Here is a 22277-nt window from a genome sequence, read left to right on the forward strand (position 1 = left end):
GTACCCATAAGTCTACTACGGGTTGGTCCTGCCTTGTGCATTACGCACTCGGCTGCCGCATCCCCGAATCGTGCTTCATCCACTACAGCAGCCCGCCGAGCGACAATCAACACGCTTGCCGCTGCCGTTCTTCGTCGAGCGCTGGCCGCGCAGCTTGCGACCTTGATCGCCGACCCTCTCGTCACCTCCCGTACCGCCGGTGGCCTCTCTACCCGACTCGAACGAAGCCCAACGAAGTCCGCGCCACGTGCCAGCTCCTTGGGGGTGGGTGATAAGCCCTTCAGGCGGTGTCGGCGTCGAAACGAGAGATATTCCGCGACACTGCGGCGAAACGCGGCGCGCTCTGTCGCTCAACGTATCCCGCCGTATGCGACGGTGGTGGTAGCGCAGCAGAAACCAAAACCAGCGCCATGGACTTCGCGCCCTACCAGTCGTCGCCTCCAGAGCACTCGCGCGTGGCATCGCCCGAGTTCGCCGGCAATGCCACATCCCCTCGACCGTCGCACGATGCCGGAGGCCGGCGACCATACTCGCCCTCTGCCGCCTTCAACGCGAGGAGTCCCCCGCCTCTTCAGCACCCGCAGCCGCAGCGCGCATGGGGTGGCGACCTTGACGACCAGACACAGGCTGGCTCTTGGATCGGCGGCGGCGGCGGCGGTAACGGCGGTGCCGCCATGCCGGGTGCGTATCCCGCCGCCGAAATCAGCGAGTTTGATACCAGCCTCGGCCTGAGACTCGATTACGAGGCCTGCCTTGCGTATCTCGCCCTGCCACCCCTCGGCGCCATCTTACTGCTTATCCTAGAACGCAAGAGTGATTATGTTCGGTAGGCGCCCAGATGCTTTCACACATGGCTTTGGCTGACCTTGAGCACACGCAGATTCCACGCCTGGCAAGCAGCCCTGCTCTTTACCGCGATCATGGTTTTTCACCTCATCTTCTCCTGGTCCTCGTTTCTAAGCTGGCTCTTCTTTGTTTGCGACATGGCTCTCATCGCCTTCCTCACGTTGAGAGCGTATCGGGACGCCGAGATCCTGGACAGGTACGCAAAGACCCCCCCCCCCCCCCCTTTTTCCTTTTCGAAGTCCTGCCGCGGCGGATCGTATGCCAACCTGACTGTCTCTAGGTTCGAGGTCCCGTTGTTTGGCAGCATAGCAAGCCGCTTCCTGGATGACGAGTAGGACTTGAGATGCAGCGGTGCCGAATTACACCTGTCAACGAGGGGGTGGTCTGGTCGGCCTTTTGCCTACCTCGTTTCACTCGCCTGCTTCCTATTAATGTATAAAACATTGCCTGCATTGTACTTTCACATATACCCCTATAATTCATGAAGGCCTAAACTAGCTACCTTTCAGTCGCGCCTGGTGGACACGTGCGCAACGAGCATGGCTCCGTCTTTGCAAATACAACCTCAACAATGGTGCAACGCGTGTGAGCCAAGAGGTCCCACTGCTAGTGTGGGACATGTCAACCGCTTCAGTATGGGATCTCCAGCGGCAGAGCTCGAGACCAGCAGCTTTTCGTAGTCGGCCATGGAATTCCTCGCCTCAGAAAATGAGGGGTGGTGGTCGGATTGCAGTGTGCTCTATCTCGACGCCACACCCCTGACATCGCCCCTGATAGCCGGCTTGGGCTCAAAAATCCGTTCTCCTATGCCGCCTTCTGCGACACCACTATCGAGCCACCTCGCCAACAAGTCGTTGCTCTCCTTCGGCTTCACTGTGTTGTCGCGCGTTCCGATCGTGATGTGAGCCACGCGATTCACGCAGTCCCACTTGCCCTCCGCATCGACTAGGCGAACAACGATGGCCATGATGCGGTCGTCAAAGACGACCTTAACGTTCAGAGTGCCGCGTGTCAGTAGAATACTGTTGCTTGTGAGTGAGCGCCACATACCCTTTCCAATACTAAGCCACACTCGCCAAGCTTGTCCTCAGTCCCGACTGAAGCGTCATACAGCGCCGTGTAGCGGTTCCACAATTCAGGGTGTTGTTTAGCTGTCGCCCGATGTATAAGCGTTACATGGAATTTGTTCTGTATTCGTCGTGTCTGCTTTAGTTGCATATAGAACCGGGATGTCTTCGGGTCGACTCCCTGAAACGCCTGATCGAGTGCAGCAGTGATGGCATTGGCTGGAGTGTCAATGGACATGTACTCTAACTGTTTTCGTGTCGGCTTTCTCTGATTCTGTTGCGCTTGTGGCTGTTGCATCTTCTTGTTGCTACCGTTTGTTCGGTCAGGCAGCTCTTGCTTGAAATCCGGCCTGTAACCTATAGCGGCCTCGATGGCGGCATCGAGCTGCTCACTTGACGGCATTTCCTTGATCAGGTTGGGAAAATACTGCTGCAGCTTCTTGACAACGGTTTCGAGGTTCGTGCGGCTCCCAACTGTCGGGTCCAGATCAACGATGACGTCGAAACCGTCATCAGGCTTGAAGTGCGGGCTGCAAGGCTCGAAACGGTTAATGAAGCCCTCCATGACTCCCAAGAATTTGGCTTTGTCCGTTGCTGCGTGAATGGTCTGGTGGTTGTCACCGCGCGCCAAGACTCTCTCTTGTGTGATTCGGCGAATCTCGTCGATGGCATCGTCATTGTGGCGCCAATTGAGACATACCAGCTTGGCCGTGGCATGTTGCATCTTCACATCGGTGATGATCTGCTTCCTTTCGTGTTTCTGGGCGTTGTTGCGGTCAGCATACACCACGGGGTGTTGCGTGAGCTGCTCTAGCACGGCCCTGGTGAATCTAGGTGGACGGCCCTTGCCAGATATGTTGTCGTTCTGTATGTGGCCCCAGCCAAAGATATGTGCCAAAGCTAGGGCGATTGTAGTCTTTCCGCAGCCGATGGTTGCAATCGGACAAAGAATAACATCCCCAGTGACCTCGGTCATGGCAACGGGGTTTAGATCATCCATGTTGGCCGCGTCGGAGCCGTTGAGGTTTTTGAATTTGAGAAAGTCGTCACGAAGGGCAATGATGCCATGATTCTGGTTGTACAGCCTGCCCAGCCGTGGATCTGCGGCAAGGCGCTGGCGGGCGTACAAGAGGTATTCTTCGGTGATACGAACATGCTTCTTGAACCTGGGTGCCTTGCCGGAGATGAGAGCCTTGGTACATTCGCGCCACTGCCGGTACATCAGGTAAGGCTCCTCGAACTTGTATTTGAAGAACCAATCCTGGTACGGCTGCGAGCTAGGGTTGACGCTCATTCTGCAGCGGATGACGAAGCCTTCAACATCCCGACCATCATGTGCGCCAGTCTCGGCGGTTTCTTCAAGAAAAGACCTGACTTGATGGATATCGTTCATCACCATCAGGCCCGTCTTTCGGAAGCCCCACTGGTCTGCAAACTCCTGCACCGCGGGGCTTGGGTACGTGACAAACTCTGGCAGGTTGAGGTTGATACCATGAAGATATAGGCCAGCCTTGTCGGGGCCGTAAGCGAGGATGTGCTCCTCAAACGAGTCGTCGCATAGCTCGGCGACGGCAGTTGCGTTGCGTTGACGCAGGTCGCGGGCGAGATCCGCCTTCGTCTTGCCGATGGCGGCGAGCTGTTTCTCCAGTCGCTGTTCGCCAGCGGAAGCGTGGCTGACATCAACGTCAGATCGGTCGCCAGTGGAATGTTTGCTGCAGACTAGCAAGGTGTCGTCCTCGAGGCCAGCAACGAAGATGATGCACCCGTTTTCCTTGAGAGTCAATTCGTACGGCGGCTGAGTCCTTGTAGTGATGTTTTCCCACTTGGTCTCGTTAACCTCGCCGACATTGAAGAACTTGTCGTAGCCTCTGACTGCAATCTCTGGCTCATTGGAACGATTTCTCGTCGTGAACAGGCCTCGGGCGTAAGTGGGCAAATCCCGTCTCTTGTAGTCCCAGTCCTGCAGTCGCCAGGAATCTACCTGGATCCCGTCCAGGGAATCCTTCACGCTGAATGTCGTTTTCTTTATGGAAAATGCTCCGCGTTTCTTCTCTTTCCGGGCGACCTCAAGGGCCCCGAGAACGCGGGCGATCTCCTGTACGTCTTGGGGAACGAAGGGGGCAGCCATTATATGGGAGTGGAGAAGTGCCTTGGATGCAAAACGAGAATGCCAAGCGGCGAGCCGGAGATTCGACGCGCGGGCAAGAGAAGGCACAGCTTTTCCACTTCTGAACGCCTTCGGTCTCATGCGAAGGACGAGGTAGTTCACAAAAAAGGTTGCGTCCTGGGCTTCCACGAGTCTGAAACGAGCTTAGCAGCCCAAGTCAGGGACCGCAGAACAAAGCCTTGCCCTCTTCTGCGCCTGCTCATAGAAAATAGAAATGGTCAACAAACTAACCTCCGCTCATTGAGGCGACTCATCTTACCGACACGAGGGCGAGGCCCGGCGAGGTACCGGCAAGCCTCTCGACGGCGTGGAAGCGACGAAAATCCTGCGAGTTCTGCTTCGGTGCGAACGTCACAGTCGAACGGAGTGGGTTGGAAGCTGTCGTCGCCGGGTCAGGAATAGGTAGCTCCGCGAGTATCTTCTTTTGGGAAGTGAAGATCCTGGTGTGAGAACGGTGGGTGGGTGAAAGACCAGCGGCCGCCAGTCTTGGGGCAAGGACCGCAAGGTGCTGCTTAAGTTGGCTGGGAGAGAGCAGGGCAGTGAGCACTGAAGGATGGATACACTGCAGTGTGCTACAGCGGGTCGGCCTCAGGCACTACCCGCCAACCAACGGGCTACTAACGTATGAAGGCGTTTGGGCAGGTAGGTACGCACGGCGAAGAGAAGGAGCGACAAGAGAACGGGACAGAAACGATCCAGCATCATATAAGAGACGAATGCAAGAGCTGTCCGTTTCCCCCCAGCCTGCGGCGGTGAGTCACGAATTAGACGCGGCCGGTTCAGGAAGGCTGACTGCAAGGTTTCCCGCCAGCCATGTAAGAACGGTAATCTGCCCAGGTCTTGAGAGCACTGCCTCAACAGGGACCCGCGAGGTATTACTATTACTCCTCGCCGGGTGCTTCAAAACGCGCTCTCTGGGCCAGAAGCGTAACTTGGAGGCCAGGACACGGTTGAGGCCTCATGCAACAGTGCGGTGCAGCTGTCAATGCGGCTCGAAATGACTACTAACTTAGGTTCTCCACGCATAGGTACCTAGTAGGAAGTTCAGGTCGGACCTGGACCCTTCTGCTGCATCGCGGGGCTTTGGAGGGGCAAGAATTCCAAGCCCGCCAGTCCAGCCCAAGCCAGTGACGTTTGTCGGCGGCAGGCCAGCAGCTCATTTCCGCGGGGTACGTACCTACCCTATACTGTACTTGTAGTCTGTAGGCTATAGGTCAGGGCTCCGCGAGGGGCAAAAATTTAGGTGCTGCCGGGCAAGTACGACCCCCCCGACACTGCACCACGAGCTCTCTCCTCCAGCTCTCAATGATGCAGTCCTCCTTCATTACCTACACCCGCACAAAGCACCAGCTCGCCCCCATGGCTCCGACCCAAAACCCCTTTCTTCTTGCCGCTGACAACAGCCCTGCGCTGTTGCCCCTGCTCCGAGCGAATCGCAGTCTGGCTTCGGCGCAAGACGATCACGGCTACTCACTCGTCCACGCTGCCGCCAGCTACAACCACCTCGACCTGCTTTATGCTCTTGTGCGAGAGCTCAAAGTCGATGTCAACCTCAAGGACGAGGACGATGAAACGGCTCTGTTTGTTGTGGAAACGGTCGATGCAGCCCGCGTCCTCGTGGAAGAGCTTTCGGCAGACCTCTACCATCGCGGTTCCGAAGGCCTGACAGCAAGAGAAAAGATCGAGTCCGAGGGGGACTTCCCTGACGTCGCCCGCTATCTAGGCTCCCTCGAGAGCAGGGACGCCGACAGCGACATAGCTTCCGTGGCCGCCAACGCCATTCCTGACGTCATACGACAACCCCCCGAGGGCCTAGAGGTGACCGTTGGAACCATGGACCGGGCGGAGGATATCCCCAGCGAGGTCGACCCAGAATTTCGCAGACGCATCGAGGAGCTCGCCCAGCGCCCGGATTTCGATGCCCCAAGTGGCCAGGCCGACTTACGCAAGCTAGTCGAGGATGCGATCTTGGATCAAAAAATTGGCGAGGAACGAAACGTGCGCCCCAAGCATGGCTGAAGCTTCAATCCGAGTTCTTCGTGGCCACCATGAGGTACTCGCCCTTTGACTTGGAGGGGCAGAGTAGCGTCAAGTCGTTGCCAGTCCCTGCGATATCGTTGGCGAATCCTGTGGCGCTGGCAGAGAACCATTGTGCTGGGGCGCGTACCCCAATAACATCGGTAACCAACCCCCGAAACCAGTGTGGGGAGATAAGGCCCTGCCAGCGTATCAGGCAGACGTTTATGCTACCGTGGGTGGTACCAACATCGCCGGCTGGTGCCTTGTACCGCGACAGATATGGGTCAATCTTGTCGTCGATCGCCGTTCGTGGACTTTGCAGCCTCACAAGGCAGAGCCATTCGTACAGGTCGGCAGCTGCCCCCTCTAGTGCTTGGCGGTCACCGTTGGACAGCGTCGACGGCGGTATCTCCATCTTGATGTCCATAACTTCAAAGCCCTTGGCAACGAACGGCTGGGCAGAAAGGCGGACCGGCTGGAACTCATCCAAAGGATCAGGATTGACGACTGTCTGTGTCAGAATACAGTGCTAGTCGCGCTATGATAGTGGGATTGTCGTTGGGTGTGAAGGTGTTGAACGGACCTGACTGCGTTGTCCTGCAAAACAACCACTGCACGGGCGTGTTGAAGACATTCTCACAGGCTCGGTGCAATCGCTCGAAGCCCCTTTTCCCAGGAACCATGGATGGTGCGGTGAGATCCGTAGACACAACTAGAGAGATGAATTAGCTTGAGCGATCCGATATAGGCCGTGACCCAAGTCCTTGGGGAGGCTGTACTCCATCTCGGCTTGTCTCCGCGATTGCCCTTGGCGCCATGCGGTTTGCCTTCCATGCCAGCGCGTTCAAAGCTTTCCCGTTCAAGGTACAGCTTCAGTATCCCTGTGGCGGGTTAGAGTACTAGTGCAGTGGCGCCAGGGGCATGGCAATGGTCGGCACCTTTCTGTAGCGTGAATCTATCACCGTTGCCTCGGCCATTCGATAGCATCAGGGCGTCGCCTACGTTCAGGGTCTCAGTAAAGCATTTTACTCAAGCATCCGGCTTCGCGTCCGCAGCATACCCGTTTTGACGTAATTCGTGAAGAAGGACCCCTGAAGCACCTGTCCCAAGGCCATGGTCACTCGCGAGTAGCGCGGCTGCCGACTGTCTTGGGTGAGCGTCTCATGTAGCGCATCGTAGTACTGCTGGGGTACGACGAGGTCGACCTGGAGGGCAGTTAGCCGCGCCGCTCGAGGTCAGCCAGGTGGCGCAGGGTGGGCTGATACTACCTTGCTGATAAACTCCTGTGATGCGATATCCGTCCAGGGTCTGCTTCTGTAAGGCGGCTGCTTCGGGTCGACGTGGCCCATCGTCCCGTACGTGACGAAGCACGCCGAGGACTGGTAAACGGACGGTGTAGCGTTGGGAAACATGGTTGAGTCTTGAGAAGGACGTGGTCGGATAGGCCTCGGTTTGTTGCACCCGGTGTCTTTTGTGTGTCTTCCCAACTGGCCCTATGGGGATCGTGGGCGGCGTATAATGGAGTCGGGGGCAGCTGTGCCTGTGTAAATAAATCGTGCCTTGGTGTGGCGTGGGTGTGTGGGTGGCTTAAGTTTTTTGGGCCAATTTTTTCCAGCGCTCACTTGTTCGTGCACACCCTATACTGAAACGTACATGCCAGGCTCACGTTTCCATCCACTCTGCAGCTGGTATACCTTGCTGCGTTCTTCTCTGCCGCACACGGTAATTGTTTTGCCCATCCCGGGGTTTCATTCGGTGGTATTGGCCGTGCTTGCGAGCGCTTTGCTACCGCACCTCGCGACCCCCTAACATTCACATGCTCGACACGTCTCGGGCACTTTACACTCGGCAAACGCCGCTGCGAATGGCTACGAAAGGGGAAACGACAAGGAGAAACACAGCCGACTGGACGGCAGGACACAAAACAAGGCCTCGCGGCCATGGAGTTCATCATAAAGTTCGCGCAGACACACGAGACGTTTCGGCTGGCTGAGATCGAGGCCCTCGCTATCACTGAGGGTGTCGACCTGACGGTCATCGAGTACAGTGACCAGGTAAGGCTCACATACCTGCATATCATGGCATCCGGCGTTTTTGCTTGCTCACACTGCTCGCCAGTCACCACTATGCCTGGTTTCGCTTCCCTCGGTCGAGGCAGCGCGAAAACTCATCAGGCGGTCCATCCTTGCCCAGTCAATCCATGAGTTCTGGGCCAAAGGTGACACCCTTTCCACCCTCCATGAGTCTGTCAAGCTGCGGACATCCCATCTCTGGCCACAGTACAAGGAGCCCACCTTCAAATTCGACGTCGAGTACTTCCAGGGAGCGCGCACCGCCGCCCAGCGGTTGGCCATCATCAACTCCTTCGACTACCTGCCCTTTGACGGGCCCATACGCATGAAAGACCCGGAGCATACCTTCACCGTCTTTGAGATCTGGCCCTTCGACAGTGTTCCCCTGGGCATCGACAAGCCGGACATGGTATACTTTGGCCGCTTCGTGGGTGCCTCGTCACGCGACGTCATCCTCAAATTTGACCTGAAAAAACGTGGGTACATATCTACCACCAGCATGGACTCCGAGCTATCACTAGTCACCGCGAACATCGCATTGGCCTCGCCAGGAAAGCTCTTCTATGATCCCTTCGTCGGTACAGGCTCATTTCCTGTCGCATGCGCGTACTTTGGCGCCATAGGATGGGGCAGCGACATTGACGGACGCAGCTTCCGCGGCATGGGCGGTCACAAAAGCTTGCGCGGAAATTTCGAGCAGTACGGCCTCCAGTCATGCCTGGGCGATGTCTTTGCCGCAGATCTGATGAACTCGCCCATTCAGATGGGCCGGAGGATCTGGGATGGAATTGTGTGCGACCCTCCCTACGGGGTGCGAGAAGGCCTGAGGGTCCTCGGCCTTAGAGACCCGGAAAAGACCCCCTGGCTCATAGAGAAGGGGAAAAGGGATGGATCGTAAGTGGTTGAGTGAACTGATCACCAGAACCCCTTTCACACAGACCAATGGGCAGTATCCAGCTTACACTGACCCGACTCAGGTTGCCGGACTTTGTGGCGCCCAAGAAACCCTACAGCTTCTTCGCCATGCTCAACGACATCCTCGTATTCGCTTCAGGAACCCTCGTAGACAACGGGAGGTTGTCATTCTGGATGCCAACTGCCAACGACGAGGAGCAAGAGATACCCGTGCCGACGCACCCATGCCTCGAAGTAGTGGCTGTATGTGTCCAGGTGTTCAATAAATGTACTGCCCCCCTTGCCCCATGCGATCCCCTGAAACTGCCATTTCTGGGTCACAGGTCGTCCTGATATAAAGCAAGATCCCCCCAATCCATGGTAAGAGTCCTCGCTGACTCCCCGCTTTAGGGTCCAGGCGACTCATTACCTACCGGCGCATACCCGACAACGAGGTGATACCATTGGCACTCGAGGCATACAACGCCAAGAGCAAGGCCGAATCAATCGGCACAACCGCTGACGAGCTGAACCCGTTTCGGCGTGGTTACTTTAGGAAGTTCGAGGCGAGTGAGTAGATGGCATGGCACAATTAGAGGAGAGCATGCCAGAACGGTGCTCGTATTCGACGTGGACAACCGCCCGTGGCTCAAAAAAATGGTCCTCAGCCACTGTTCAGAGGCTCGAGCGCAAATTTCCCACTCCCATCACATGTAGTATTTTATGCCCATCTGGCGCAGAGCATCCGGGTAAGCGGCGTGTCCGGCCGCCGGCAGGCGGGCCGGCAAGCGTGCCGTCTTCCAATACACAATCATATATCATTCCCGTTACATCCGTCCCGTCGCTAAATCAAGGTATCATGCCACTCGCGGTAGGGCAAAAAGACTGTCACCGGAACTCCGTTGCGCTGAAGCAGCCACGGTCCGGGACGTGCTTCAACTCCAGCTGCTGAAATCTGAAAACATTCGTTAGCTGGCTTCCAAGCAAGCAATCAAGAACGCGATACTTACTTCTCGCTTTTCGAATGAAAGTATATCCCGCTAACCTCCCCCTTGAGTTGATTGAAGCAAATGTAATAGAAACCCTCAAAACTCGCTCCCGTAATGGTTCGCACGCGGTGGTCGGGAACGAGGAAGTGCTCTTTCCAGCGCATGAAGATATTCTCTCTCTGCGCGACGTCATGGATGGCGACGCGTCCCTTCCGAGCTTGCTTATGAAGTGGTCTGAAGGCGCTGAACTTGCCCCAGTGGCTCATGTCCGTCTTGTAGTTGGCGCCCCAGTCTTCGTGCAGCGTTTCGAAACCATACTTGGAGCCAATGATCTCACCCTCGAAGAATGTTGTGAGCGTTGGATGATCCTCAGTGAGGCCTGAATGGTAGTACATGTGAGCCTATGTCAAGGTACGAGAGGCTAGAGCCGGAGGTCTGTACACACCCTGAATGCGTAGATAACCGCACAAAAACGACTCTCGCATATCGACGTGCTTGATCTCGACCTGAACATCGTACACCTGTCTCTCGGACTGTTGTGTGCCATGGAACTTGCTACCGGGACGCAGATAGGAGGATGGGAGGGTCGGGATTGCCTAGCACGTGTCAGTAACGCCTTGCCTCTGGCCATCTCGCCGTCCGAGGGGGAGAGGGGGTGAAAGGGTTTCGACTCACACGGAGATTGGGCACATCAGGGCCCATAGAAGGGGAGGAGAATCGATCATCGCCGTCCTCGTATAGTATTGAGTCGGCAGGGTCAAGATCGCGGGACAGGGACGGGCTCGAGGTACTGTTGGGCGATGGTCGAGATCGCGCCACTGGAGCGGCGTTCATGTGGCTCAAGGGCCCATCCGGGGCGATGCCGGGGCGCTTGGGAAGGTCACCATCTGGCGCGCTCAGGACAGGAGAAGTGACGCCAGTGATGCTGGAGTGTGGACCAGGGGAGACGGTGGTAGCTCTTGATGAAGGTTCTACCGACGCTCCGCTACCGAGCATCAGAGCTTCGGTGGAAGCTATATCGTCGCCGCTAGCCCGGGCAGTCGAAGATGACGGCGATGACCCATCCGTGGATGAGCCGTGCTCGAGCTGCAGGGCACCGGCCTCGGTCGCCTCGGTGGCGACGTGGGATTGGCGGGTGGGTTGAGGAGATTGTTGGACGTCGTCGGGGCAGGTCGAGAAGGCATACGGCGGAGGCGAGGAAGGCCCGGGCGGCGGGTTGGGAGACGGCGTCGGCATCGTCGCGTTGCAGGAGAGTCGGCTGGGTGATGGGGATGGGGGAGGGGGGGGTGGAGGAAGCTCGCAGTCACGGCAGGACCGACGTGTGCCGGTAGCGCCAGCGAGACTGGGCTCTCTTACGCGACGACGGACGGCAATGACGAGTTGCTGAAAATGAATGAGGGAGGAGGCGTCGAAAGGCGAGCACAGGCGGCGCAATGCGTGTGTATGCGACGACGGGAGGGGGAGACTGTCGATGGCGACGAAGGCCTGGTTGGCTTTAGAGATTGGGACAGTTGAGCTGGGGTGGTATCATGGGCGCCGGTCATCAGGCCGCACAGTAGCGCATGGCCACAGGGCAGACGGAGCCTTGTTGTGGGAGAGCAGCCCGCACCGGATTGCGCCGACAGGGAACGAGCCGAGGAGGAAGCAAGGGGTGTTGGATGAGCCACGCTGCAAGGCAGGCGGTCGACAAAGAAGGGTTCTGCCCGCTGATGGGTGAAAGCGGTCGACGGAGTTGCGCGAAGCGGTTTCGTGAGGCACAGGGCCAGGCGGGATGGGGAGGATGGGGAGACGCCTCGCTCGATTGCAGCACAGGTAAGTAAGGTAATAAGGCAGCCTTCTGCAGATACTGAGCTACCAGGCGTGTAGAGCACTCGAGCCCGAGGAAAAGTACGTGGACAGGGAAGTACCTAAGCCCCGGCGGCCTGCCGGTCGGCGGTAGGTGGGTAAAGGTAGCCCGCAGGTGCGAGTTTGCACGCCGCCAAGCGCTGGCGGCTTCGCATTGGCAGCACTGATGAACTGGCACAGACGCCCCCTCCCTCCTCTCGGTGCGGGTGGCGAAGGGCTCATCCGCACGGTGCGGTGAGGTACCGAAGCCCCGCAGTGCCCCAGTCGCCACAATGCCTTTCGCTACTGGAGACGACTGAATACAGTGCAGTGCGCCGTCGGTCGGGACATCTCCGTCGTGGCCGGGGGCTGGTTGCCGTGCCCTTGCCCGGGTACTTCAGGCGCCACCATCGTCCGCCGTCGCTCCCAAGCCATGGTGCTGTAGAGACGGGAGCTTGGGCGGTAGGTAGCCACGGCGGCGCTGGATTCGGGCTCGAACGGCGTGTACCGGTATCTCAACTGCACTCGGCTGTCGCATGGCCCGAGGCCTGCCCAGGCCAGGCACCAAGTGCCGTACCTGCCTACCTACTAGGCACGTCTAGTACCTACCTAGTAATTACCTCGTAGGTTGGTACGCAGCGGCCAGTGTCGTGTGTCTCGTCTGTGTTCCAAAAGACCCTCGCTGCTGAGAGACACAGAGACGGGGATTCTTCCTGGGTAACGGAGTGATGCGCGAAGCACGACGCCGTCGCACACGCGGGGCTGCAATGCCACGCACGAAGCTGATGAAGCGCGTTGTGCAACGAACGCGCGTGGGGCTGCATTCGATGGTCAGGCAGACGGCAGGGCGGCCGCATGTGCTCATGACTGAAGCCCACCTCCACACCGGAACGTCCTACCACCTACAGCCTGTACTAACCTCCAGTATCTACACCTACCTACCTAGTAGTACTAACGTTACCACCTAGGTACCTAAGTACTTGAGTATGTTACCTTAGTAAGTAATTGCCTACGGCAGCACTGAGTTGAGCACGTACGAAGCAGACCAAGGACTGCCAGTACCTGCTTCGCAGTAGACGCCGGCCGCCGCTCAGTCTCTCCCCGTCCGCTCCCTGCCTCAGTGGCCGGTGGCGGGATCCGCCCTGGCTCAAGCCCCAGCACTCCTCTCAGTTCCAAGGGAAAAGTCCTAATAAGTGGCATGAGGGTCCCTTCTGCCAATATCCGACTGCCAAGCCCAACGGCGAGGGGACCGTAGTTGCGCGGTGGCGCAAGAGCATGCACCCCATCTCCGAGTGTGCCATCCTGCAGGTAAGGTATCTGTCACCCATCTGACTACCGAGTACAGATACAATTTGATCTAGAAGCGCCCTTCTGTACACGGCATATATCTGTGTCTCGGACAGACAATGGCACGATACAAATCGCCAGCCCGCTGTTGAACCGACCACAGACTTGGCTATGCCTTTTATTGACCAGTCCAGGTCCTTCTAGTACCTCATCAGGTGGCCTTGACCAACCTTGTCATTCTTCACATAAGACATCCTCATTGCCCAATTGCTCGGGTCCATCACTGCGGACTAGTATCGTACACTTGGCCACGTACATGAAAGTCAAGTCCTAGATTGGAGGGCAGTTTTTCATTCCGAATTCTAGAGCCCCCATCAAATACTCGACCGCCTCCAAGCAGCCTCCCGAGTACTTGATCAATTTGCCTTGGACCAGGTTCAGCGGGAAGCAGTTTCGGTCCAACACTAGGCGTTGCTCCCAATCACTCTTTGTCCCAGTGCTGGTGTCTCTATATCTGTTGCCGTGGCCTGTAATTCAGTGCCCAAAATTCCCACTTCCAAAGACTCCTGGCTGATAGGCCCTTTTATACCCGCAACCCAAAGACGACCACCATGTCCAACGCCATGCAAGTGCACAGTCCTTTCATGATTGCAAGCCGATTGGAAGAGAATCTTGCCAAGCCTCCGAGGGTGGGCTCGTCGCGCGTTACTTGGCTTCGTTCGGGAGAGGGGCACGTCGACGCCTCATTGTCGCTTTTCGAGCGTCCAATTGATCAAACACCCGGGTCCCAGTCTAAATAGGCTTGATCTTGAAGTGCAATGCAATCAAGCTGAAAACAAGTGCTTTCAGGTCTTGCACGAGGTAGTAGAACACGCGAAGGCCTTCAGGGTCGGCGGATTCGGTCACATCTACGAGCGAGCCTATCTTGGCCGTCTGTACACAGATCAGTGGTGGTTGCACAAAGGCCCTCGGCGGGACATACCTCAAAGGATATATGCTCATTTCCCAGTCGAATCTCCAGCTCCTGCCGCCCATCTTTGTTCTTCTGCGGCCACTTCGAATCGTCTTCCCTGTTTTGGGTGTTAAAAGCCATTTGGCGCTTCGCCAGGGGAATTTTTGCTCACTTAATGATCTCGCTCGACGTAATGATGCGCTTGATCTCGTCGACTATGATAGAACTGACGCACACTATTCTCGCTGATCAGCGTTGACTTGCGCATATTGGCGTTGAATCACATCCTCACTCTCTTTCCTAATCAAGCTGTCATTGCGGTAGTTGGAGTTGTTTGCATATCTTGCGACAGCGCTACGGCCGTCTCCCACAACGCGAAAGTCGAATTCTGGTCACAACAGAGTTAGGGCCTGAGAAGGCGGCTGAAGAGTCGAGATGCGACGAACCGAGAAACTCATGGCCGAAACGACCCATGTGCCCCGAACTGGCACGACATTAGCGTATATGGCGAGGGAGGACAGGTCGATCCAACGTACTAGTATCGGATGTAGAACGGTTCGTTTGTCGCAGGCATGGCGGTTCGTGAGGCCGATCTCGTGCCGGACCTTGCTGTCGGTCGTTTGAGCTGCAAAGTGGTGGCGGGTCGCAAGAGTAGGAGGGACGTCAGTGCAGCCTTAGCTAAGCGAGTGGATCCAGTCTAGGTAGCCAAGCAGTGGAGGGACGTGCCTGGAGCTCCAGCAAGGCAGCCCAGCCCAGGGAGAGATGGAGAAACGACATTGGAGAGGGTCCCGCACCAAAGGGGGGGGAGGGGACCACCCCTTGCACGTGACTCGCTCAGCTCGCATCGTTGGTGCCACCTGTTCTGGCACTGACGGCGACGGACAGGGCCAGATCATCTCCTAAAGGTTGTCTGTCTGTTGACCGAAGCTCTTCGTCACCCCAGAGAGCTGGCTAACACAACAATCTTTCGGTCATCAAGGACTGGCATACTGCCAAATCCCTCCTGCGACGCCGAATGGGCCCGATACGCCCTTGTTCCTCGTGAAAGCTCCCCTCCTCCACGGTGTTCCCGCCCTCTTGGGTCCGACCCCTGAACCTACCTCCGTCTATCTGCTCGAGTCGACGATACGCCAGAAGCCGTTTGCCTCGAAGAGTTGATTCCAACACCGGCCCATCCTCGAGCATAGCAGAGCCGCTGCCAGTCTCTCTCGACCATGTCTGGCTTCCTTGAGAATGCCTACAGCCTGGTCCACCAGGACAATGCGGCCGACGTGCCGTCCGTCTCGGACCTGCGCATGCAGCTGGAGAAGGGCACCGACGAAACCAAGGTTGAGACCATGAAGCGCATATTGACCGTCATGCTGAACGGCGACCCAATGCCCACGCTGCTCATGCACATCATCCGATTCGTCATGCCCTCCAAGTACAAGCCACTCAAGAAGCTTTTGTACTTCTACTACGAGATATGTCCCAAGCTGGACTCGAGCGGCAAACTCAAGCAGGAAATGATTCTGGTTTGGTAGGCGACTCTCATTCGCCCCATGGAATCTTTGCGGCGGCTAACCTGAACGCTCACACTTAGCAACGGCATCCGGAACGACCTCCAGCACCCCAACGAGTATATTCGAGGCAACACACTGCGCTTCCTTTGCAAGCTGCGCGAACCGGAACTGATCGAGCCGCTACTCTCGTCGGCTAGATCCTGCCTCGAGCATAGACATGCATACGTACGCAAGAACGCTGTATTCGCCATCTCCTCGATTCACCTGCACTCCCCGTCCCTCATCCCCGATGCGGCCGAGCTCATCGCGACTTTCCTCGAGGGCGAGACGGATGCCACATGCAAACGAAATGCCTTCGCTGCATTGGCGAGCATCAATCATGACGCGGCTTTGCTGTATCTGAGCTCCGTATTTGACGGCATCCCGAACGCCGAGGAGCTCCTCCAGCTGGTTGAGCTAGAGTTCATCCGTAAGGATGCCGTGCAGAACTCACAAAACAAGGCACGGTATTTGCGGTTGATCTTCGATTTGCTGGAGGCTGGTGCCTCGACTGTGGTGTACGAGGCGGCCTCTTCCTTGACGGCTCTGACCAACAACCCCGTTGCCGTCAAGGCCGCTGCCGCCAAATTCATCGAGCTGAGTATCAAGGAGGCAGACAACAACGTCAAGCTCATCGTTCTGGACCGGGTGGACCAGTTACGCAAGAAGAACGAAGGCATCTTGGATGATTTAACCATGGAAATCCTGCGCGTCCTTTCCAGCACAGACATTGATGTGCGAAAGAAGGCCCTTGGGCTTGCGTTGGACATGGTGTCGAGCAAGAATGTTGAAGAGGTCGTCCTGCTCCTGAAGAAGGAGCTTGCGAAGACTGTCGATCAGGAGTATGAGAAGAATGCAGAGTACCGCTCTCTTCTCATTCACTCTATCCACCAATGCGCCATCAAGTTCTCAGAGGTTGCCGCCAGTGTCGTGGAACTCTTGATGGATTTCATCACAGACTTCAACAACGCCTCTGCTGTCGACGTAATCAATTTTGTCAAAGAGGTTGTCGAGAAATTCCCCGCTCTGCGCAAGACTATTGTCGAGCGACTCGTGGCGACTCTCAGTGAGGTACGCGCCGGCAAAGTCTACCGAGGAATTATGTGGATCATCGGCGAATATTCCCTTGAGGAGAAGGACATTCGGGACGCTTGGAAGAGGATACGTGCCAGTCTGGGCGAGATTCCGATTCTTGCCTCGGAACAGCGATTGCTCGAGGAGCAAGACAGTGAGGACAAGCCCGAGGAACAGGTCAATGGCCACTCAAAACCCTCGCAACCTAGCGGGTCGCGAAAGGTCTTGGCAGACGGCACATATGCTACTGAGACGGCACTTACCAGCCAGTCGTCCGCTGCTGCCAAGTTGGAAGCCGTCAAGGCCGCCCAGAAGCCGCCACTGCGACAGCTGATTCTCGACGGAGACTACTACTTGGCTACTGTCCTCTCAGCTACACTGGTGAAGCTTGTCATGCGCCACTCGGAGATCTCGGCCGACAAGGCGCGAACTAATGCACTGAGAGCCGAGGCAATGCTCATCATGATTTCGGTTTTGCGTGTCGGCCAGTCTCAATTCGTCAAGGCGCCGATCGATGAGGACTCCGTGGATCGTATCATGTCTTGCGTGCGGTCTCTGGCCGAGTTTCAAGAGAAGAAGGATTTGGAAACGGTTTGGCTGGACGACACCAGAAAGGCATTCCGGGCCATGGTTCAGGTCGAGGAGAAGAAGCGCGCGGCCAAGGAGGCATACGAGAGAGCGAAGACTGCCGTGCAGGTTGACGACGTTGTTCAAATCAGGCAACTCTCCAAAAAGAACGCCACCGATGGCCTCGACGAGATGGAGGTTGACCTGGAGAGAGCAACGGGAGGCGAGTCAACAACGGAGGACCTCAGCTCGAAACTCAGCCGCGTCGTGCAGCTGACCGGCTTCTCCGACCCCGTATATGCCGAGGCCTACGTTAAGGTGCACCAGTTTGATATTGTCCTCGACGTCCTGCTGGTGAATCAAACTACCGAGACCCTTCAAAACCTGTCGGTCGAGTTTGCAACGCTCGGCGACCTCAAGGTGGTGGAGCGGCCGACAACTCAGAACCTTGGGCCTCACGACTTCCATAACGTGCAATGCACCATCAAGGTTTCGTCGACCGACACCGGTGTCATCTTCGGAAACGTGGTGTATGACGGCGCCCACTCAACCGACACCAATGTTGTCATCCTGAACGACCTGCACGTAGATATCATGGACTATATCCAGCCGGCGACCTGCACAGAAACCCAGTTCCGCACCATGTGGACTGAGTTTGAATGGGAGAATAAGGTCAACATCAACTCGAAGGCGAAGTCGTTGCGTGATTTCTTGGAGCAGCTGAAGGCGTGTACCAACATGAACTGCCTGACCCCCGAAGCTAGCCTGAAGGGGGACTGCCAGTTCCTGAGCGCCAACCTGTACGCCCGCAGCGTCTTTGGTATTACTGCCCTGTCCCTCACTACGAAAATTGCAACTAACCCGTGCATAGGTGAGGATGCGCTCGCCAACCTGAGCATCGAGAAGGAGGGCGAAGACGGGCCCATCACAGGCTTTGTCCGTATCCGAAGTCGATCGCAGGGCCTCGCGCTTAGCTTGGGCTCTCTCAAGGGACTTAACAAAATTGGTTCTTCGTGAAGGGCTGATCTGGACCTTGGGCGTGTCGGCCCACTCTGGACGGTAGCCCGGTAATTTGTGCGCGGGAAATCATAGTGCTCATACACACAGGCCAAGATGGGAAGCAGTGGTGGAGAAGTAGTTTCCGGCAGTCATGCTCTGCCTGCGGCGGGATTACCCCGGTTCTTGAACGATGCAGGAGTCATGCTGCGAGGACGCAATGCTGAAAATTAGAAAGGGAAACCCATGAGATTATGGGAAAGGTCGACGGGAAGCGGGGTGGGAGACAGGGAGGGCAAAAAGGCCGGATGGTAGACGACGTATCTGAGACCACGACTTTTTGGTAGTGTTTCGTCCTCAGATGCATGCATCGAACTGTTGACACACCTTTCTGCCACTAAGTGTGAAGCCATCCGGCCATGTTTCGTCTCACAGCCTGCCCTGGGCGAGCACCACGTCGACTCGATGGAGCTATTTAGCTAGGAAGAGGAATGGTTCGGGGTATATTAAAAGACAAGCAGACCAATACCCAGGACAAAACGACCAGCAAGCAGCCCCCAACTCCTAGAGGTGCGGGCACTCCACGCACATGTTGAAATTGAAGCACAAACAAAATGAGGGGCCGTATATGGTATTCGCCCATGGTGAAGTAACGCTCAGAAGACCCAACAACAAACACTCCGATGCACAAACAAAAAACTGCACAGAGTTGCAGAGGTCGCGGCGCAGGCCGTGCGGCGAATGTGCCGCTTAGAGCCAGTATGATCCAACGTAAAGAGAAGGCCAGGGGGCGACACGGGCATTATGGTGCGCTGCCCCGTGTGGCATGCAACGACGCTATCGGTTGAAGACAAGGGCGTTGAGGATATGATCTGCTTGCCAGCCCTGGTCCTGGAGAGACATGCCCTCCTTGAGCATCTTGCCCATGTACGCTATGCGGATCTTCTTGGTGGAAGGAGTCTGCGAAGGAAACGTTGCATTAGCTGAATGGGAATGTGGCGCCGTCGACCAAAGCGCGCATGGCGTTGGTATGGTCTCATAGGTTCATATGTGCTCTCTTACCGCTGATTCTGATGCGATGGTCCGTATGACGCTTCGAACTGGATCCGTTTTGGCGACCGACACATCGATGTCTCGACCCGAGTCACTCAGTCGCGCTCGAACCCTTATTTGTTCCCGCGCGTCGAGCACACGTTTGCCTTTCTCCTCTCGCCTTCTCTCGGCGTCATCCACAGGCACGTCGTTGATATCGGCCCCGATAGTCTCTCCAGCACTTGTAGGCAGCTCGGCGTCCTTGCCATCAGGGTCGCTGTCGTCGGCGAGGTTGGTTGGGTCGGCGACGACCCACTGGGGCAGCTGGTAATAGTTCCCGAGCGAGTCATAGACGCCGTTGGCAAGGTCGCCCGTGGGCAAAGAGATTTCGGCGGCGGACAGAATCGATTGCGCGGTGCCGAGGCCATTGAGGCCGTCGTCGTTGGAGTCTTCGGTGGCAGGATCCCACAAGACCTGCAGGGCCGCGTGAATCGTCTGCCATATCTCCGCGCGGCCCGTGACCCTAGTGTCGAAAAACTCGGCGCGCTCCTTGTCTAGGCCTCGGCGTGTCCACCTGCGATCTTTGGAGGCCCATTCATGTTGGCGTAAGGGCTTATTGATGTGCTGATCGAGCGGACCCTGGTCTCGGCGGCGGCGGCGATGGTGAGAGGGTGGGACGGGCTGGGATACGCCATGGCTAGCAGCCTGGATGCCGTCTGGAAGCGTCAGGGGTGGAGGGTTGATGTGTCGGGCGGAGGAATTAGGGGCGCCGCCTGGATACGGCGAGTTCGGGCCCGAGGATCGAGAAAAGCAGCACCCCTGCGAAATGTTGAAAAAGAGTCGTTAGCTCAACGGCCGACGCATCACCGAGGACTCGGGGCGATCTCTATGCACCCTTGTCTACAAATCAACGGCTGGGCGTACGTACCATAGCGCGAGAGGCGGCGTCGCCAGCGGCGGGGGAGGAGGCGAGAGTCCAATGTATGTCGCAAAGATGGGGGACCGTTGATGCGCTGCGAGAAAGACGGGGCGTGTTGTCACGGCCAGTCCATTCCAACCTTAAGGTATCGGATAGATGATATCGTCGAAACGTGGGGCTGGAAGGCGGCAGTGAAGTGATGGTTCACCGCGATACCAGTACGAGCACTCGATGCACCAGGCTCTGTCGCAGAAGATGACGGTCTAGGCAGTGGTTGCGGCGAATGCGCATGCGCTCGCGAAGATGCGACAAGTGAAGCCGGGCGAGGAAATGAGCTTACGACCGTCGACAAGGCATGAGAATGCGAAGTATAACGAGAGAGTGCCCGGGAAGGCAGGCCGATGGACGAGGTGAAGCTGGCAGGCGGCAGATGGAGAGCCGGCGCGAGGCGGAGGAGGGGGCGTTCGAGATGGGCGTGACGCCGACGACCGGCTGCGGCAAGGTTCCGAAGAGGGTGTTTTGAGGCCAAAGGGTCGAGGGTTAGAGGTGGGGGGGGGGGCGGAGGAGGAGGTAACAAGTGAAGTTGAGGTGGTAGTTGGAGCTCCGTCAATGTCTCCCACCTTAAAGTGGTGTCACCGGGGCGGGCGCCCGTTTGCATGGCCCACTTGACAACCCTGAGGTATTAACACCAGGAGACCTGGCGTCCTAGGTTGTACGTACTGGGGGGGCGGACCCCCCACCGACTATACCCCAGGTGCCTCGTGCCAACCGTGGTTGGAGAAGTTCCTGGCAGGAGTGGAGCCAGGCAGAGTACATGGCTCGTTACCATCTACGTTAACTAACCACTAGACCTAGTACTAACCTCAAGTACCTAATCTACGACCCAAGCATTCATCCAGAGTTGCCCTCGAGGAGCCAGCCAGCAGTGCCTAGATGCTTCAATCGATACAGTATAAGTAATGTAGGTTGGTGGATGTCTAGTGCCTGTAGTATGTAGTAGCCCGTGGACGCTGAGGCTCGTTAGTGTAGCAGATTCTACAGTTGTAGCTCGGCACATCTAGGGATTCGAAATGGCGATTCGGCTTGAGTGAGCAACTGTAGATTGCGAGGAGTATGCCATGCCGCCGTGCACGGGACGCATACCATAGCCGTCAGGACAAGCCGGCATGCATTCGAGCGTCCCAGTGCATGGAAACCTATGCTATCGGCGACAGCGACTACGAGCGACGATGCCGCGTTACGGACCATGCGAGATCGGGAGACGAGCTGGGGACGCGCTCTGGATCAACGAAGTGTGGCGAAGCTTCGCCTGTGACGTTGTCGTCAGCATCTGTCTGGCCAGGAGGGAGAGAACCTACGCACCCTGGCATTCGAGCTTGGGGCTCCCCGACGCCTCCAGGCCGAGACGCTGGCCGTGTCTCCAAGGTGAAGCTCGCCTTTGTGCGCTTCAATGGGCTAGGCAGGCTGGCTCATCAGGCGGCCTACTAATGAGCAATGCCAGCGCCGCCAGCTGCTCGCGAAGGTGATGAGCAGCGCAGGGCGGAGCTGTGGGGCGACTGGCTCCGGCAGCACCCGCCGCTGCCCGAGGCCGAAGCCGAAGCTGAGGGGGAGGAACCGGAAGTGGCAGCAAGGGCGGTGGGAGGACGAAGAAGCAGGCTTGCTTCTTTTCTTCCGCGACGGGCGACGGGCCCTGCGTGATGTCGCCACCGTGGGACGGGAGGTCGAGCAAGGCACGGCCGGTCCTTTGTACGAGCAGACAGACGTGTCAATAGTCATGCCACTGTCATGCCACCAAAACAGATGGCGTGTCGGCGGCGCAACAGCGATGGAGGGAGGGGAGAGAGGGCCGGCATGCCGGGTCCAGCCGAGGGTCAATGATTGAGTGGGAGAGAGGGTGTGCCGGGGGGGGGGGGCCCAAGGTGGGCTTGGCTCCTTTGGACACGAGTGCGGGGGGCCCCGCCCTTTGGCCCCGTGGGAAAATGAAGGATGAAATTATTCCGGGGGGGGAGAGGGGGGACCAGGCTTCTTCAC

The 22277-nt window shown here is 57.2% G+C and overlaps 9 protein-coding genes across 11 annotated transcripts; 4 read left to right on the forward strand and 5 right to left on the reverse strand.

Annotated features, from left to right (window-relative positions):
- Positions 1–57: 57 nt before the first annotated feature.
- Positions 58–1416, forward strand: JDV02_005405 (uncharacterized protein). The gene is made up of 3 exons (XM_047986701.1): positions 58–826; positions 881–1042; positions 1127–1416. Exons 1-3 carry the CDS (start codon positions 411–413, stop codon positions 1179–1181), a joined length of 633 nt encoding a protein of 210 aa, XP_047842684.1. The 5' UTR covers positions 58–410; the 3' UTR covers positions 1182–1416.
- trl1 (RNA ligase (ATP)) lies at positions 1268–4727 on the reverse strand. Of its 2 annotated transcripts, XM_047986702.1 has the most exons (3): positions 4340–4727; positions 1897–4275; positions 1268–1834 (listed from the first exon to the last, which is right to left on the reverse strand). In XM_047986702.1, the coding sequence occupies exons 2-3, from the start codon at positions 4159–4161 to the stop codon at positions 1586–1588; spliced, it is 2514 nt and encodes an 837-aa protein (XP_047842685.1). In that variant the 5' UTR covers positions 4162–4275; positions 4340–4727; the 3' UTR covers positions 1268–1585. The 2 variants fall into 2 exon arrangements, with proteins under 2 accessions (XP_047842685.1, XP_047842686.1); XM_047986703.1 differs by having other exon boundaries at positions 1268–4275.
- Positions 4728–5023: 296 nt separating this feature from the next.
- Positions 5024–7665, reverse strand: JDV02_005408 (Ribonuclease P). Its single transcript, XM_047986705.1, has 6 exons — positions 7368–7665; positions 7160–7304; positions 7038–7097; positions 6879–6980; positions 6683–6811; positions 5024–6606 (listed from the first exon to the last, which is right to left on the reverse strand). Exons 1-6 carry the CDS (start codon positions 7509–7511, stop codon positions 6104–6106), a joined length of 1083 nt encoding a protein of 360 aa, XP_047842687.1. The 5' UTR covers positions 7512–7665; the 3' UTR covers positions 5024–6103.
- On the forward strand, positions 5386–6099 carry JDV02_005407 (uncharacterized protein; the record flags this gene model as incomplete). The annotated part of the gene is made up of 1 exon (XM_047986704.1): positions 5386–6099. The coding sequence occupies one exon, from the start codon at positions 5386–5388 to the stop codon at positions 6097–6099; it is 714 nt and encodes a 237-aa protein (XP_047842688.1).
- Positions 7666–7735: 70 nt separating the features above from the next.
- Positions 7736–9874, forward strand: JDV02_005409 (tRNA (guanine(10)-N(2))-methyltransferase). 2 transcript variants are annotated; one of them, XM_047986706.1, is made up of 4 exons: positions 7736–8153; positions 8218–9065; positions 9149–9354; positions 9477–9874. In XM_047986706.1, the coding sequence occupies exons 1-4, from the start codon at positions 8040–8042 to the stop codon at positions 9641–9643; spliced, it is 1335 nt and encodes a 444-aa protein (XP_047842689.1). In that variant the 5' UTR covers positions 7736–8039; the 3' UTR covers positions 9644–9874. The 2 variants fall into 2 exon arrangements, with proteins under 2 accessions (XP_047842689.1, XP_047842690.1); XM_047986707.1 differs by having other exon boundaries at positions 8218–9354.
- Positions 9875–9953: 79 nt separating this feature from the next.
- Positions 9954–11290, reverse strand: JDV02_005410 (uncharacterized protein; the record flags this gene model as incomplete). Its single annotated transcript, XM_047986708.1, has 4 exons — positions 9954–10020; positions 10076–10433; positions 10500–10650; positions 10730–11290. 4 exons carry the CDS (start codon positions 11288–11290, stop codon positions 9954–9956), a joined length of 1137 nt encoding a protein of 378 aa, XP_047842691.1.
- Positions 11291–13363: 2073 nt separating this feature from the next.
- MNH1 (Protein mago nashi) lies at positions 13364–14785 on the reverse strand. Its single transcript, XM_047986709.1, has 6 exons — positions 14654–14785; positions 14564–14601; positions 14410–14505; positions 14290–14353; positions 14148–14235; positions 13364–14098 (listed from the first exon to the last, which is right to left on the reverse strand). Exons 1-6 carry the CDS (start codon positions 14689–14691, stop codon positions 13958–13960), a joined length of 465 nt encoding a protein of 154 aa, XP_047842692.1. The 5' UTR covers positions 14692–14785; the 3' UTR covers positions 13364–13957.
- Positions 14786–15006: 221 nt separating this feature from the next.
- On the forward strand, positions 15007–20798 carry SEC26 (coatomer subunit beta). The gene is made up of 3 exons (XM_047986710.1): positions 15007–15636; positions 15700–18119; positions 18171–20798. The coding sequence occupies exons 1-3, from the start codon at positions 15332–15334 to the stop codon at positions 18314–18316; spliced, it is 2871 nt and encodes a 956-aa protein (XP_047842693.1). The 5' UTR covers positions 15007–15331; the 3' UTR covers positions 18317–20798.
- Positions 18782–20792, reverse strand: JDV02_005413 (uncharacterized protein). Its single transcript, XM_047986711.1, has 3 exons — positions 20256–20792; positions 19358–20146; positions 18782–19255 (listed from the first exon to the last, which is right to left on the reverse strand). Exons 1-3 carry the CDS (start codon positions 20256–20258, stop codon positions 19133–19135), a joined length of 915 nt encoding a protein of 304 aa, XP_047842694.1. The 5' UTR covers positions 20259–20792; the 3' UTR covers positions 18782–19132.
- Positions 20799–22277: the final 1479 nt, after the last annotated feature.

This window comes from Purpureocillium takamizusanense, chromosome 4 (assembly GCF_022605165.1).
Source record: "Purpureocillium takamizusanense chromosome 4, complete sequence".
NCBI lineage: Eukaryota > Fungi > Ascomycota > Sordariomycetes > Hypocreales > Ophiocordycipitaceae > Purpureocillium > Purpureocillium takamizusanense.